Consider the following 17,660-nt stretch of genomic DNA (forward strand, 5'->3'; position numbering starts at 1 on the left):
AAGAACCGACTCCAGGACAGGAACACTGCTTCCAGAGCGCCACCAACACTTTTGTATTTGATCAGCGCTGTGAAGTTTGACAGTTCTATCGTCAGTCGTCGCCAGTTATTGTCGTCAGTTGTCGTTTTCATCATTCTCGATCATTCATTGTCAGTCTTCGTGGTCAGTCATTATTGATCATAGTGAGTCATCGTCAGTCGTCGTCGATCATCGCCAGTCGTCAATCGTTTGTCGTCGTCACTCGTCTTCGATCCTCAGTCGTCATCAATCATCATCATTCGTCAGTCATCGCGTCAGTTGTCGTCAATCATTGTCAGTCATCATCAATGATCAGTCATCGTCGTCAGTCATGGTCAGTCGTCTTAAACCCGCCCCACATGAGTTAAACTATTACTAACTTAGAGCCATTATGACAGCGACTTAGGGCTCCTCCTCAGCTCCGCCATCTTGTCAAAATATGTTAACATCTGCCGCGAAATAGCGGGAGAACGATGGCCATCGATGCTTTAAACAGAAGTCCACAAACTAGTGGGCGGTGTCACGGTTATTTACTATGAATTGAAGTTGCTGCTAGTGTTTCTGGGAGTGACGTAATGACGTGGTACTCTATTAGCCGTGCAAAAGCAAATCAGTTCTCCGAAGGAACGAACCAGCGCCAGCTCGACACTAGAACTACATTTGCGTTGGTGGAAACAGAATACTGGAGGACTTGATCGGAGTAGTTACCTTGGTGGGTCCCTGGGGCTGGTAGGTGCCCCTCCTGGGGACTCTCCAGGACCAAGCCAGCCTGGCTGAGTGGGGGGACGCCCCCGACCAAGGCACCCGTGGACGGGGAAGGCAAGTCGGCTGAAGTCGGAGGATGGGAGGAAGAAGGGGTGGCCAGGCCGTGAGGGGACGGGAGGGGCTTGTAGAGGTTAGGGGTGACGACTGGGGAAGACATTGGACCTGGAGGATGGAGGACGTTATTGTCTCTGTTAGTGCCCTGTAAACACATTAACTTGATAAAGTTGCTGTAAATGATAAACGTCACTGAATGGATGGAGTTACTACCTCCTCTGTAGACTAGCAGAACCACCTCTCCCTGTTTGGTGTGTTCTTGCAGGACTCTCTGGACCTGAGGATAGAAAAGGACCAAAGGTTGTCATCTTCAATGGGTTTCAATGGAAAGATTCAAGGGGGCTGTTCACGTCCCTGTCCATCTTTCCCTGGACTTTATATGTGATGACACCAGCCCTAAAGTTTCCTTCTACTACTACTTTGGCTCCGTTCACACTACAGTTCCAGGTGACCTCTACCTGATGTGCTGTTGACAGCGTGAACAGCACAAGCCACATTGAATTAGGCCACTTTTAAATGTGGTACTGAATCAGATATCAGATATTTTTGAACCCGACAGGTCACATTTAATGCGACTTTGACGTCATCCTGACCCGCGCAGCACTGTTTTGTAAATGAACGACAAATAAAGTTGATTGAAAAACAAAAGTGTGCCACAGACGGGAGCCAGGAGCAGAATCAAGGCAAACATGGAGGACAGCAGTGAAGTCTTAGACCTCATCATTAAAATATGAACTTTCTCTCTTCTCTTCCTCCTTCCTGATATCACCCGCTCACTGTTTATAGCATTAAGACAAAGTCCTTCAACACCGGTTGCCGCTGCCATGTTTTGTTCCGTAAACAGTGTTGTGGCGCGATGTCTTCAATGATCAAATGCTCATGCGGGTCACTTCAGGAGCGTTTGAGCAATAAATCGCAACGGTGCGTTAAGACCTGCAGTGTGACCGGAGCCACAGACAGGAAAGGATTTATCTTTGTTTAACCACTTCCTTTGGAGGTCAACCAGAAATCCGGACGTACGGGAAACTAGTCTTCATGTCTCGGTGTTTGTGAACTTTTAACCCTGAACCAGAAAGTCCTCGATCAAACCTCTGACGCGAATTACTTCGAGGAGAGAGTCTCCGCGGATGCACTCTGTTTTCAACATTTGTACAAGTCATGGCGTCGAGACTGAAGAGTGCTAATAGTGCTTTCATGTCAGCTGGTGTCGACCATGTTTCATCTTTGTGGAGACGAAGACACGTTACGAGCCGCCGACAGGAAGCAGCTGATCGCTCACGTGAGTTAAACGTTCGCTACGTCAGGACTAAGCCGTATCCATATCCCGTTTAGCATCAACTTTATTTTAAAATGCTAAAAAGGAAGAAGTTTCATCGCAAATCTACAAAACAATGACCACCCTCTGGATAGCCAATGAGAGCGGAGCGTTCTGAGACCGCCTTGGCCCTGATTGGCTGGATCTTGGATGAGTCATGTACCTGTGAGAAGCTGAGGCTCTGTACGTCTGCTCCATTGATCTTCACTATAGCGTCCCCCGATTGCAGCGAGGGGCAGTGTCTTCGATCCCAGACCCTCCTCACCAACGCGTGCTGACCTCCTGGCCCCCCCGCCGTCACGCTAAACCCAAGCCCGCCACTCTCGCTGCGCCCGAGGGCCACCGGTACAAGCTCTCCACTGGGAGCTGACCCGGTGGACGCTGCCTCCAGGGGCAGCACCAACCCCGGGTTTCCACGGGTGGGTGGGGAGGGCGCTTGGTGATTGGCCGGACAGCCATTAAAGCCGCAGGCTGGGACGTCTCTGGGCGGGGTAAGGGCGAGGGAGGTCTGGGGCATCGGCGGACGCTGCACAGGAGCGCCAGGAAGTGTGGAGGAGGAGGAGGCGGAGGTGGAGTTGTTGGCAGCGGTGGGGCTGGTGGAGTTTTGGAGGAGGCCCGTCTCTGCCTGAGAGAGCGGCAGTTTGGACAGAGCGTGGGAGGACGAGGAGGTCATGGGGAGCGTCGACGTGGACAGGTCGCTCTCCGAGGACTTGGAGCTCTGATGGTGCAAGAGGGAGGAGGAGGAGAAGGCGGGGAGGGTGCTGCTGTTGTAGCGAATCAGAGAAGACCTGAAAGGAGGAGGAGGAGCAGAAAATGGAGGGTTTATATTCTAAACCAGTGGTTCTCAACTCAGGGGTCCATGGACCCCCTGGGGTCAGTGAGGGAGCTTCAACGGGTCCCCACAACAATGGAGCACTGTTTACTTTGACTATTTAAGAAATGTGCGAACGTATGATTCACACCAGTGACAAAACAACGCTCACTTCCTGTAGTTTTCTCAACTGTGGTCGACGACTTTATTCAGAATCACCGCGACGTCTCACTGACAACAAATCCCTTTCTGGTCGACATCTAGTATTGATTTAAAGTTGTACTCTATCTATTGCTAACACAGCTAATGCTAAAATGGTTAATGCTAACACAGCTAATGCTAACAGGGCTAATGCTAACATTGATGCTCTTCTCACCGTCTTGTTCCGACGCTGGACAGGCCACCATCAGAGTCACTGTGATTGATGGCTGATGTCCTCTCTGGAGGGGGCGGTGGACCCAGCGGGGAGTCAGAGGAAGTGGGCGTCGGCGGACCAGTCAGCCCGTTCGTCATTGGCTGAGCAGCGTAGGAGGGCGGGGTGTGGCCCAGTCCTGGATGTCACAGTGAAGGAGTTAGAAACACAGGTCTGTGACTTCATTGAGTTTAGTTTGGAGTTTGCATGTTCAGCTTTTCTAACTTGACTTGAGTCTTTCTGACCTGGCGTGCTGCCGTTGGTGTCCATCGTCCGGCTGTAGGTGAGGTGCATCAGGCCGCGGTTCACATTCGGGGGGTTGGGGGCCTCGGTGGGGGTCTGTGGCTGTTGAAGGATCAAATGTTAGTGACTCACACAGGCTCCAGAAGACTAAAGTAAAGTAAATCTGAAATCTACGGCACCGTCTCCAGGCTCTGTTTGGGACATCCGTCAGGGTTATAAAGCATCGGGTATCCTCTCCTCAGCACCACGTCCACACTCTGACCCATCGGCACCGACTTCAGCATCTCCACCACCTCTTTATGAGAGCGACCCAACACACAGCTGTCGTTGATGTAGACCAGGATGTCCGCTGGAGGAGCACAGACCAGAACACAGCCAGGTGAACAGCTGATTACAACACTGTACAGGTGCACGGTGTTTCTATAGGTGCGCGGTGTTTCTACAGGTGTACGGTGTTTCTACAGGTGTACAGTGTTTCTACAGGTGTACGGTGTTTCTACAGGTGTACAGTGTTTCTACAGGTGTACGGTGTTTCTACAGGTGTACGGTGTTTCTACAGGTGTACGGTGTTTATACAGGTGTACAGAAACAGGTGTACAGTGTTTCTACAGGTGTACCGTGTTGCTACAGGTGCACGGTGTTTCTACAGGTGTTCGGTGTTTCTACAGGTGTACGGTGTTGCTACAGGTGTACGGTGTTGCTACAGGTGTGTGGTGTTTCTACAGGTGTACGGTGTTTCTACAGGTGTACAGTGTTGCTACAGGTGTATGGTGTTTCTACAGGTGTACGGTGTTTCTACAGGTGTGCAGTGTTTCTACAGGTGTGCAGTGTTTCTACAGGTGTGTAGTGTTGCTACAGGTGTATGGTGTTTCTACAGGTGTACGGTGTTGCTACAGGTGTACGGTGTTTCTACAGGTGTACAGTGTTTCTACAGGTGTGCAGTGTTGCTACAGGTGTACGGTGTTTGTACAGGTGTACCGTGTTTCTACAGGTCTACGGTGTTTCTACAGGTGTGCAGTGTTTCTACAGGTGTGCAGTGTTTCTACAGGTGAACAGTGTTGCTACAGGTGTACGGTGTTTCTACAGGTGTGCAGTGTTGCTACAGGTGTGTGGTGGTTCTACAGGTGTACGGTGTTTCTACAGGTGTGCAGTGTTGCTACAGGTGTGCAGTCTTGCTACAGGTGTACAGTGTTTCTACAGGTGTGCAGTGTTTCTACAGGTGTGCAGTGTTGCTACAGGTGTACAGTGTTTCTACAGGTGTGCAGTGTTTCTACAGGTGTGCAGTGTTGCTACAGGTGTACAGTGTTTCTACAGGTGTGCAGTGTTTCTACAGGTGTGCAGTGTTGCTACAGGTGTACAGTGTTTCTACAGGTGTGCAGTGTTTCTACAGGTGTGCAGTGTTGCTACAGGTGTACAGTGTTTCTACAGGTGTACAGTGTTTCTACAGGTGTGCAGTGTTTCTACAGGTGTGCAGTGTTGCTACAGGTGTACAGTGTTTCTACAGGTGTGCAGTGTTTCTACAGGTGTACGGTGTTGCTACAGGTGTACGGTGTTGCTACAGGTGTGCAGTGTTGCTACAGGTGTATAGAAGCAGGTGTACGGAGTTTCTACAGGTGTTTCGTGTTAACAGCAGTCATTAGTGTCCGTACCTGTGCTAACAGCAGTCTCATTAGCGTCCGTACCTGTGTTAACAGCAGTGTCATTAGCGTCCGTACCTGTGTTGAGGGCAGGCGGGCCTCCAGGTGTGACGCTGTACACCTGGAGAAACTCTCTGGGTCGACTTCCTCCCACGATGTTGAAGCCGAAGCCGCGGGGCCCTTTGGACAGGCGGGTGTGGATGGAGTAGCCCTTCAGCTGGCTGGGCTGCTCCGTGAACTCCGGCACTGAAGCACATTTTTATTTTTATTAGGAATTTCAAAGTAAAAGTCCTGAATTTAAAGTATTATCAGCAAAATCTATTTTAAGTTTCAAAGTAAAAGTACTCGTTCTGCAGAGAAACACACCTGATTTATTATTATTATTATTATTATTATTATCATAATCTGTTAATGTTTGAATGTTTAAGCTGCAGGGGTCCAAACCTCTGGGTCGGGCCCTTCCAGAGGGTCCCCAGAATCACCCGAGAGGACAAAAGTTCTGCTGCGCAAATTTCTTTTTATTTTTTGGGGGAACTTCACTTTAATAATTCTTTATTTAGTGAAATATTTGAGATTTTGAACCCTGAGATTTATTTAAACTGAACTACTTGAGGAGTTTGGAGGAGAAACGTCTCCCTGAGTTTATTTATTTGATTATATATTTATATTTTCAATCTTTATCAGTTGAGTAATGTCTATTTATAAAGTTTAAAACAGCAAAAAAATGAAAATAATCAAGTACAGCACCTGAGTGAATGCACTCAGCTGCAACTGAAGCTATAATAATAATTATAATAATAAATAAATACATATATAAATAAAATCCTCCTGTGAGAAGCCGTTTAAAGCTGCAGTAGAAGAAAAATAAAATAGAAGCGAACAGGATGTTGATGTGTCTGTGCTGCCCCCTGCTGGCTGCTGCCTTCAAAATAAAAGTTTTTCACACACTGACAGGAAGTGAAACAACATAAAAACCATGAAATTCTGTGATTATTAATAATATAATTTCAACTAAATCATAATTTAAGCCTAACCGATGCTGTTTGTTATCTAATAATTCCATATTTTACATTTTTAATCCTTTAAAAACATTTTTCTGACGTGATTTTTATTCATAACTAAAGGAAATAAATTAATTCATTCATAAAAATAAAACTAAATAGAAATAAACACAAATAACATAAAAAATAACTAATAATATATAAAATGATTAAATATTTGTTCATTTATTAAACTTAAATTAGTTTAATTCAAAAACCAATAAAGTGAAGCAGTAAATTAACTTTAAACTAGAAAATGTGTGGAAATGCTTTAATGCTGAAGAAGCTACGAAGAAAAAAGCTGATTATTAAAATCTGAATATTTAAAAATATATAAAAATGTGAATATGTGTAGATAACAATTTTAAAAATCTGAATATTTAAAAAGTTGAATATTTAAAAAGTTGAATATTTAAAAATCTGAATATTAAAAAATCTGAATATTAAAAAATCTGAATATTAAAAAATCTGAATATTAAAAAATCTGAATATTTAAAAAGTTGAATATTAAAAAGTCTGAATATTTAAAAAGTTTAATATTAAAAAAGTTAAATATATAAATATCTGAATATTTTAAAATATATACTAATGTGAGTGTGTGCAGCCACTGGATGAACACAGGTTTGGGACTCACGCTCGGTGAAGGCAGCGGCGTCTTTGCTCTGGGCGCGAGGATCCAGCCAGCTGGTCGTCTTTGACTTATGGCTGAAAGAGTGACATCATCACCATCAGACAGAGTGCATGCTGGGTAATATAGTGGGACAAACATATATATTATATATAATATATATATGTTTGTGATGTTCTGCAGGAGCGTGTGGGACTCACTCGATGTAGTACGGCTCTCCTGACTCACTGAACGCCAGCTCCCAGTTCTCAGGCAGAGGATCGGCTGCTCCTCTTCCTCTCCCCACGCCTCCTCCTCTTCCTCCTCTTCCTCTCCCTCCTCCTCCTCCTCCTCCTCCGTTCTCTGTTCCCTCCCGACTCCCCACCGCCGACTCCCACGATTGGCTGAGAGGTAGGATGGTGGGCGGGGCCCCGGCTGAACATCCTGAGACGGAAAAGAGCTTCAGTTCATTTGAATTTACATTTGTGATCGTTTCAGTGAAAACAACGTTTCATTATTATTATTTTTAATGTGACCTGACGGGGCACTTTAATAAAAACAATAAAACATTTATTTTTGTTATTATTGTTGTTATCAAAGCGACCTGACAGGGTGCTTTAATAACAACAATAAAAATAATAAAACATTTATTAATAATTCCATTATTATAGTTATTGTTGTTACTATTGTTATTGTTTTTATTATTATTGTTTCTATTATATTGATGATTATTATTATTATTACTGTTATTTTATTATTATTGTTGTTATCAAAGCGACCTGACAGGGCGCTTTAATTAAAATAATAATAATAATAAAACAGTGATTAATAATGCTATTATTATTGTTGTTGTTGACCTGTGTCCTCCTCGCTGTTGTCGCCCTCCTCCACGGCCTTCTCCAGGTTTATCATTATTATTGTTGTTATGGTTATTATATGTTATTGTTGTTGTTGTTGTTGTTATTATTGTAATTATTGTTGTTGTGATTGTTGTTGTTATTGTTATTATTGTTGTTGACCTGACCTGACTGGGCGCTGTCCTCCTCGCTGTTGTCGCCCTCCTCCACGGCCTTCTCCAGGTTGCTCAGGGACTTGCTCCTGGTCCTGAAGTTCCTCAGCAGGTTGCGGTGCTCCTGGTACGTGATTGGTGGACTCTCAGGGCCGATGTGGACGGGGCGGGGCGTCCCGTAATAGTTCCCTGTGATTGGACGGTGAGAAACACGCCGGTACATTTAAATATTCATCAACAGGAACATTTAATATTAATATTTAACCTTAAAGGGACAGTGTGCTGTTGTCTTAAAGGGACAGTGTGTTGTTGTCTTAAAGGGACAGTGTGCTGTTTGTTGTCTTAAAGGGAAAGTGTGCTGGTTTCTTAAAGGGAAAGTGTGCTGGTTTCTTAAAGGGACAGTGTGCTGTTTTCTTAAAGGGACAGTGTGCTGTTTGTTGTCTTAAAGGGACAGTGTGTTGTTTTCTTAAAGGGACAGTGTGTTGTTGTCTTCAAGGGACAGTGTGCTGGTTTCTTAAAGGGACAGTGTGCTGTTTGGTTTCTTAAAGGGACAGTGTGCTGTTTTCTTGTTAAAGGGACAGTGTGCTGTTTTCTTAAAGGGACAGTGTACTGTTTGTTTTCTTAAAGGGACAGTGTGCTGTTTTCTTAAAGGGACAGTGTGTTGTTTTCTTAAAGGGACAGTGTGTTGGTTTCTTAAAGGGACAGTGTTCTGGTTTCTTAAAGGGACAGTGTGCTGTTTGTTTTCTTAAAGGGACAGTGTGCTGTTTGTTTTCTTAAAGGGACAGTGTGTTGGTTTCTTAAAGGGACAGTGTACTGTTTGTTTTCTTAAAGGGACAGTGTGTTGTCTTCTTAAAGGGACAGTGTGCTGTTTTCTTAAAGGGACAGTGTGCTGTTTTCTTAAAGGGACAGTGTGTTGGTTTCTTAAAGGGACAGTGTGCTGTTTCCTTAAAGGGACAGTGTGCTGGTTTCTTAAAGGGACAGTGTGCTGTTTTCTTGTTAAAGGGACAGTGTGCTGTTTTCTTAAAGGGACAGTGTACTGTTTGTTTTCTTAAAGGGACAGTGTACTGTTTGTTTTCTTAAAGGGACAGTGTGCTGTTTTCTTAAAGGGACAGTGTGTTGTTTTCTTAAAGGGACAGTGTGTTGGTTTCTTAAAGGGACAGTGTTCTGTGGGTGTTTGTCTTACAAACCTTTGAACTTGCCGCTCTCCAGCAGAGCTCCAGACTCCTCCAGAGAGAAAAACTCCTCGATGGAGACAAAATTGTAGTCCACCCCTGAGATCTCCCCGTCGCGAGGCTGCCTGGTCGTACCTGCCGTGATGTCATCACAGAGGGACAAAGCTGTAGTCTTGTTACAGATGTGTGAACTGCAGTGTGTTGTCCTGATGACGCACGTTTCCACGCACAGAAAAAAGGACAGACAGCCGACTTAAAAATGGCGCCCCATTCATTCCTATGGAAAAGCTGCTCAGTGACGCAACCGCCCCCTAAGGACGCCGCCATTTTTGCTTCTCGTGAACGCGGCAGGACTTTTTTTACACGGGATGTAAAAAAAAGCACGAAACAACACGAAAAACAATAAAAAGACCTCAGACAATGCACAGAAGCTTAGAGCAGAAGAATATGTGTAGATAACAATTTTAAAAATCTGAATATTTAAAAAGTTGAATATTTAAAAAGTTGAATATTTAAAAATCTGAATATTAAAAAATCTGAATATTAAAAAATCTGAATATTAAAAAATCTGAATATTAAAAAATCTGAATATTTAAAAAGTTGAATATTAAAAAGTCTGAATATTTAAAAAGTTTAATATTAAAAAAGTTAAATATATAAATATCTGAATATTTTAAAATATATACTAATGTGAGTGTGTGCAGCCACTGGATGAACACAGGTTTGGGACTCACGCTCGGTGAAGGCAGCGGCGTCTTTGCTCTGGGCGCGAGGATCCAGCCAGCTGGTCGTCTTTGACTTATGGCTGAAAGAGTGACATCATCACCATCAGACAGAGTGCATGCTGGGTAATATAGTGGGACAAACATATATATTATATATAATATATATATGTTTGTGATGTTCTGCAGGAGCGTGTGGGACTCACTCGATGTAGTACGGCTCTCCTGACTCACTGAACGCCAGCTCCCAGTTCTCAGGCAGAGGATCGGCTGCTCCTCTTCCTCTCCCCACGCCTCCTCCTCTTCCTCCTCTTCCTCTCCCTCCTCCTCCTCCTCCTCCTCCGTTCTCTGTTCCCTCCCGACTCCCCACCGCCGACTCCCACGATTGGCTGAGAGGTAGGATGGTGGGCGGGGCCCCGGCTGAACATCCTGAGACGGAAAAGAGCTTCAGTTCATTTGAATTTACATTTGTGATCGTTTCAGTGAAAACAACGTTTCATTATTATTATTTTTAATGTGACCTGACGGGGCACTTTAATAAAAACAATAAAACATTTATTTTTGTTATTATTGTTGTTATCAAAGCGACCTGACAGGGTGCTTTAATAACAACAATAAAAATAATAAAACATTTATTAATAATTCCATTATTATAGTTATTGTTGTTACTATTGTTATTGTTTTTATTATTATTGTTTCTATTATATTGATGATTATTATTATTATTACTGTTATTTTATTATTATTGTTGTTATCAAAGCGACCTGACAGGGCGCTTTAATTAAAATAATAATAATAATAAAACAGTGATTAATAATGCTATTATTATTGTTGTTGTTGACCTGTGTCCTCCTCGCTGTTGTCGCCCTCCTCCACGGCCTTCTCCAGGTTTATCATTATTATTGTTGTTATGGTTATTATATGTTATTGTTGTTGTTGTTGTTGTTATTATTGTAATTATTGTTGTTGTGATTGTTGTTGTTATTGTTATTATTGTTGTTGACCTGACCTGACTGGGCGCTGTCCTCCTCGCTGTTGTCGCCCTCCTCCACGGCCTTCTCCAGGTTGCTCAGGGACTTGCTCCTGGTCCTGAAGTTCCTCAGCAGGTTGCGGTGCTCCTGGTACGTGATTGGTGGACTCTCAGGGCCGATGTGGACGGGGCGGGGCGTCCCGTAATAGTTCCCTGTGATTGGACGGTGAGAAACACGCCGGTACATTTAAATATTCATCAACAGGAACATTTAATATTAATATTTAACCTTAAAGGGACAGTGTGCTGTTGTCTTAAAGGGACAGTGTGTTGTTGTCTTAAAGGGACAGTGTGCTGTTTGTTGTCTTAAAGGGAAAGTGTGCTGGTTTCTTAAAGGGAAAGTGTGCTGGTTTCTTAAAGGGACAGTGTGCTGTTTTCTTAAAGGGACAGTGTGCTGTTTGTTGTCTTAAAGGGACAGTGTGTTGTTTTCTTAAAGGGACAGTGTGTTGTTGTCTTCAAGGGACAGTGTGCTGGTTTCTTAAAGGGACAGTGTGCTGTTTGGTTTCTTAAAGGGACAGTGTGCTGTTTTCTTGTTAAAGGGACAGTGTGCTGTTTTCTTAAAGGGACAGTGTACTGTTTGTTTTCTTAAAGGGACAGTGTGCTGTTTTCTTAAAGGGACAGTGTGTTGTTTTCTTAAAGGGACAGTGTGTTGGTTTCTTAAAGGGACAGTGTTCTGGTTTCTTAAAGGGACAGTGTGCTGTTTGTTTTCTTAAAGGGACAGTGTGCTGTTTGTTTTCTTAAAGGGACAGTGTGTTGGTTTCTTAAAGGGACAGTGTACTGTTTGTTTTCTTAAAGGGACAGTGTGTTGTCTTCTTAAAGGGACAGTGTGCTGTTTTCTTAAAGGGACAGTGTGCTGTTTTCTTAAAGGGACAGTGTGTTGGTTTCTTAAAGGGACAGTGTGCTGTTTCCTTAAAGGGACAGTGTGCTGGTTTCTTAAAGGGACAGTGTGCTGTTTTCTTGTTAAAGGGACAGTGTGCTGTTTTCTTAAAGGGACAGTGTACTGTTTGTTTTCTTAAAGGGACAGTGTACTGTTTGTTTTCTTAAAGGGACAGTGTGCTGTTTTCTTAAAGGGACAGTGTGTTGTTTTCTTAAAGGGACAGTGTGTTGGTTTCTTAAAGGGACAGTGTTCTGTGGGTGTTTGTCTTACAAACCTTTGAACTTGCCGCTCTCCAGCAGAGCTCCAGACTCCTCCAGAGAGAAAAACTCCTCGATGGAGACAAAATTGTAGTCCACCCCTGAGATCTCCCCGTCGCGAGGCTGCCTGGTCGTACCTGCCGTGATGTCATCACAGAGGGACAAAGCTGTAGTCTTGTTACAGATGTGTGAACTGCAGTGTGTTGTCCTGATGACGCACGTTTCCACGCACAGAAAAAAGGACAGACAGCCGACTTAAAAATGGCGCCCCATTCATTCCTATGGAAAAGCTGCTCAGTGACGCAACCGCCCCCTAAGGACGCCGCCATTTTTGCTTCTCGTGAACGCGGCAGGACTTTTTTTACACGGGATGTAAAAAAAAGCACGAAACAACACGAAAAACAATAAAAAGACCTCAGACAATGCACAGAAGCTTAGAGCAGAAGAGTTGCGGCTCTACGGAGACGGGACCTAAGCTGCCGGAGGTGTTTCACTGCGGTTTCTTTAAGCGATGCACCCCCTTCTCCGGCCTTTAACTCCATTTTGGTCGAGTCCAAAGTTACGCCCACGTATTTTCTTTTAGTAGAAAATTATGAGACTTTGGATTTGTGTCTAAAAATGTTTTCAGAGTTAATCTCCTCTTCTCCGCATGTATGGGAGCGAATGGGCGACTCAAACAGGCGAGTGCTGCAGTACCGCGCTTTGGCCACTAAGCCCATGGTGGCACACGACGAGAGCGCACACACACACACACACACTTCCTGTAATCATTAACAGACACTTTATTCAGAGGACAGAAACCTGCAGCTGCTCAGGTTGAACTTTAATTTTCAACATGATGGAATCTAACAGTCAAACTACACGGCCGGCGTGCGGCGTGCAGCGTGCATGGCCGGGGCGCCGCAGAGATTTTAACCGCAGACTGTTTAAAAAACAGACGTAGCGTCTCCGTCAGGTCTGTTCTCTCAACTTGATCCAATCGTCCTCGCCTACAGGAGTCTCCGTCTTGTCAGATTTGAACTCCACCTCATTTCCTCTGACCAAAAAAGGGCATGTATGTGACGTTGGGGGGAGGGGCGTACATCCGTCTGGGTGACGTATACCTCCGAGGAGAAGTGAGGGTCAGAGGCTAGCTGTCACTCAAGAGACCACGCCCCTAATTATGCATATTTAACCTTGAATAAAGTAAAAACTAGCCTGGTCCACCCCCCCCCCCCCCCCCCCTCCCCCTCAGGAGCTCTGTGGATCAGAGGCACGTAACGGACTCGCTCTGCTGACGGCGTCCTGGCTCAGGCGCACGCAGCCCGTGGAGTTTGGCCGTTAAACTGAGGGGGACCGGGACCAGAATCACCACCAGCTGGTTTTATACTGAAGTGACTCAGAGTGTTGATTCAACGCTGAAATCTAATTATTAAATTGTGTGTGTGTGTGTGTTTGTGTGTGTGTGTGCGCGTGCGTGCGTGTGTGTGTGTCTGTGTGTCTGTGCAGGTGTGTGTGTGCGTGTGTGTGTGCAGGTATGTGTGTGGTGTGTGTGCGTGTGTGTGTGCACGTGTGCGTGTGTGTGTGTGGGTTTGTGCACGCGTGTGTGCAGGTGTGTGTGCGTGCGTGCGTGTGCGCAGGTGTGTGTGTGTGTTTGCATGTGCAGGTGTGTGTGTGCGTGCACAGCTGTTTGTGTGTTGTGTGCTTGGATGTGTGTGCGTATGTGTGTGTGTGTGCGCGTGTGTGTGTGCGCGTGTGTGTGTGCGTGCGTGTGCAGGTGCGTGTGTGTGTGCAGGTGTGTGTGTGTTAGTGTGCAGGTGTGCGTGCGTGCGCGTGTGTGTGTGTGTGTGTGTGTGTGCAGGTGCGTGCGTGTGTGTGTGTGTGTGTGCAGGTGCGTGTGTGTGTGCAGGTGTGTGTGTGTGTGTGCGTGCGTGCGTGCGTGTGTGTGCGTGTGTGCGTGCGTGTGTGTGTGTGTGCGTGTGTGTGTGTGTGTGTGTGTGTGTGTCTTACAGGGCACAGCTCGCAGGTACAGGTTCTCTCTGATGAGCTGCTGCAGCTGACTGTCCATGGAGCCGGGAGTGAAACACTTACTGAGGTACAACCTGAGGTCCTTACAGAGGGACGAACCTAACACACACACACACAGGAAGTGATGTCACAGTGATGTCATCAGTTAGTCCATCGACACAGTCAGCTGATGATGTTACGTCGACACTCAAACAAACAACTGCACATGAAGAAAAGTTTATTATTAAGTTAATCTTAAGTTTTCATCCCTCACACGTGACTGCCCTTCAAAATAAAAGTCTAGACGAACGTAAACAGGAAATGAACCACAACGTGGGAGCAGACTCACCCGGGGACACGGTCTTGATTCTGATTGGATGAGGACAGGAGTTGAGGACTCCTCTGACATCACCGAGGGTCATCCCTAACACGGGCGTCCCCCCGATCTCTAAGATGATGTCGCCCACGGTGGGCCCGCCCCCGTGTGCCGCGGTGACGAACGGGAACTCGCCGTAGTCGGCCCCGCCCCCGATGGCCAACCCCAGCTCTCCGGAGCCGCCGCCCAGCGGGACGAAGCTCTCCTGCACCTGGGGACGGACAGGAGGACAGGAAGTGACCCGACGGCGTCCGCTGAGGTCGGAAGAATGATCTGAAACACGGGGCGTTACCTTCGAGCGCCAGTGCAGCTTCTTCACCGTCGCTTTAGACATGGCGTCCGAGCTGCAGACAGGAAGAGAGAGCGTTACTGAGCACGCTCACTAGACCGTTCTCACCTGTAAAGATCTGTATCGCACCGCCACCAAACTAGGACGCTTCAGTTCCTCCTTGTTTCCTCAGTAGGATGCTTCCTCACTTCCTCACTACCTAACCAGGAAGTGTGTTGACCTCCTCGCTATCTAGCTAGGACGCTTCTTTACCTCCTTGTTTCCTTCCTAGGAAGCTTCTTCACCTCCTTGTTTCCTTCCTAGGAAGCTTCTTCACCTCCTTGTTTCCTCTCTAGGAAGCTTCTTTACCTCCTTGTTTCCTGACAAGGAAGCTTCTTTAATGCATCACCTCCTCACTAGGAAGCATCTTCTCCTCCTTGTTTCCTCACTAGGAAGCTTCTTCACCTCCTTGTTTCCTCACTAGGAAGCTTCTTTACCTCCTTGTTTCGTCACTAGGAAGCTTCTTTACCTCCTTGTTTCGTCACTAGGAAGCTTCTTTACCGCCTTGTTTCGTCACTAGGAAGCTTCTTTACCTCCTTGTTTCCTGACTAGGAAGCTTCTTTAATGCATCACCACCGAACTAGGAAGCATCTTCTCCTCCTTCCTTCCTCACTAGGAAGCTTCCTCACTTTCTAACCAGAAAGTCTGTTAACCTCCTCTCTATCTAGGATGCTTCTTTACCTCCTTCCTTCCTCACTAGGAAGCTTCTTTACCTCCTTCCTTCCTCACTAGGAAGCTTCTTCACCTCCTCACTTCCTCACTAGGAAGCTTCCTCACTCCCTCACTTCAAAGTTTGCCAGCTTCCTTCCTACTCTTCATGCTCCCTTAACCGTACACATATTATCCTCCTTGCTTCCTAATTAACACGCTTCTTTGCCTCCTTCCTTCCTTCCTAGGAAGCTTCTTCACCTCCTTCCTTCCTCACTAGGAAGCTTCCTCACTACAGGAAGTTTTTCTACTTCCTCCCTACTCTTCATGCTCCCTTAACAGCACACATTTTATCCTCCTTGCTTCCTAATTAAGACGCTTCTTTGCGTCCTCGCCACAGGAAGTGTGTTGACCTCCTTGATCCCTCCCTACCTTTCAAGGAAGCTTCGTTGACGCATCAGTAACAAACTAGGGAGCAGATTTTTAATCCGTCTCCTAGCAACAGTGTAACGCTGTCAGCACAGAGCGGTTCCTCGGCTTCTCCGACTGTTTGGGATCAGTTCCTCCGTCAACTCATCGGCTCTGATTCAGTCTCACAGAGCAGCAGATGGTGTCAGACAGCAGGGAGCCACATACACACACACACACACACATTTATACACACACACACACATATTTATACAAACACACACACGAGCACGCAAATACATGCAGACCCGCCGCTGACACCATTTCATTTATACACAATCAGACCCATAGGGACATACACACACTCTCATACACACACACACACACACTCTCATACACACACACACACACACACACACACACACACACACACACACACACACTGCTAGATGCCGTGCATTAAATATGGATGAGCATATGTGAAGGTGGGAGTCGGAGAAGGAAACAAACAACAAACAAACGTCCCACAGCGGCGATTTCAAACCATCTTTAAACTGTTGAAATAAAAACACGAGGAAGTAAAGAGACGCCTCGTTATTACGGCGAGGAAGTAAAGAGACTTCTCGTTATAACGGCGAGGAACTAAAGAGACGCCTCGTTACTACGGCGAGGAGCTAAAGAGACGTCTCGTTATTACGGCGAGCAGCTAAAGAGACGCCTCGTTACTACAGAGAGGAAGTAAAGAGACGCCTCGTTACTACAGAGAGGAAGTAAAGAGACGACTCGTTACTACGGCGAGGAACTAAAGCAAGGCATTGTTACTATGGCGAGGAGCTAAAGAGATGCCTCGTTACTATGGCGAGGAGCTAAAGAGATGCCTCGTTACAATGGCGAGGAGCTAAAGAGACGCCTCGTTACTACGGCAAGGAAGTAAAGAGACGCCTCGTTACTACGGAGAGGAAGTAAAGAGACGCCTCGTTACTACGGCGAGGAGCTAAAGAGTTGCCTCGTTACTACGGCAAGGAAGTAGAGAAACCCCTCGTTACTACGGCGAGGAGCTAAAGAGTTGCCTCGTTACTACGGAGAGGAAGTAAAGAGACGTCTCGTTACTACGGCGAGGAACTAAAGAAAGGCCTCGTGTTACGACGAGGAGCTAAAGAGTTGCCTTGTTATTACGGCGAGGAGCTAAAGCAAGGCATTGTTACTATGGCGAGGAGCTAAAGAGATGCCTCGTTACTAAAGCGAGGAACTAAAAAAAACGCCTTGTTACTACGGCAAAGAACTCAAGAAAGGCCTCGTGTTACGGCGAGGAACTTAAGAGACGCCTCGTTACTACGACGAGGAAGTAAAGAGACGCCTCGTTACTACGGCGAGGAACTAAAGAGACGCATCCTTGTTAGGCAATGAGGAGGTAAGGAAGCATCCTTCTTAGGTAGTAAGGAGGTAAATAAGCGTCCTTGTTAGGTAGTGAGGAGGTAAAGAAGCATCCTTGTTAGGCAGTGAGGAGGTAAGGAAGCGTCCTTGTTAGGTAGTGAGGTAAGGAAGCATCCTTGTTAGGTAGTGAGGAGGTAAAGAAGCATCCTTGTTAGGTAGTGAGGAGGTAAGGAAGCATCCTTGTTAGGTAGTGAGGAGGTAAGGAAGCATCCTTGTTAGGTAGTGAGGAGGTAAAGAAGCATCCTTGTTAGGTAGTGAGGAGGTAAGGAAGCATCCTTGTTAGGTAGTGAGGAGGTAAGGAAGCATCCTTGTTAGGTAGTGAGGAGGTAAAGAAGCATCCTTGTTAGGTAGTGAGGAGGTAAGGAAGCATCCTTGTTAGGCAGTGAGGAGGTAAGGAAGCATCCTTGTTAGGTAGTGAGGAGGTAAGGAAGCGTCCTTGTTAGGTAGTGAGGAGGTAAGGAAACATCCTTGTTAGGCAGTGAGGAGGTAAGGAAGCATCCTTGTTAGGTAG

At 45.8% G+C, this 17,660-nt stretch overlaps 1 protein-coding gene across 1 annotated transcript in view; it reads right to left on the minus strand.

Moving 5' to 3' along the window:
* The window catches only part of magixa (MAGI family member, X-linked a), a gene marked incomplete at its 5' end in the record, with an annotated part of 28,054 nt that extends 13,389 nt beyond the window's left edge, over positions 1–14,665 (minus strand). The window contains 14 exons of the mRNA XM_083920449.1: positions 727–945; positions 1,051–1,114; positions 2,316–2,940; positions 3,340–3,514; positions 3,621–3,720; positions 3,798–3,967; positions 5,334–5,501; positions 6,930–7,000; positions 7,124–7,346; positions 7,927–8,100; positions 9,099–9,218; positions 13,959–14,075; positions 14,305–14,542; positions 14,624–14,665. Of these exons, the coding sequence (XP_083776575.1) occupies positions 727–945; positions 1,051–1,114; positions 2,316–2,940; positions 3,340–3,514; positions 3,621–3,720; positions 3,798–3,967; positions 5,334–5,501; positions 6,930–7,000; positions 7,124–7,346; positions 7,927–8,100; positions 9,099–9,218; positions 13,959–14,075; positions 14,305–14,542; positions 14,624–14,665 (2,506 nt within the window). The remainder of the gene's footprint in view (positions 1–726; positions 946–1,050; positions 1,115–2,315; positions 2,941–3,339; positions 3,515–3,620; positions 3,721–3,797; positions 3,968–5,333; positions 5,502–6,929; positions 7,001–7,123; positions 7,347–7,926; positions 8,101–9,098; positions 9,219–13,958; positions 14,076–14,304; positions 14,543–14,623) is intronic.
* Positions 14,666–17,660: the final 2,995 nt, after the last annotated feature.

This window comes from Echiichthys vipera (assembly GCF_963691815.1).
Source record: "Echiichthys vipera genome assembly, chromosome: 9".
Classification (NCBI taxonomy): domain Eukaryota; kingdom Metazoa; phylum Chordata; class Actinopteri; order Perciformes; family Trachinidae; genus Echiichthys; species Echiichthys vipera.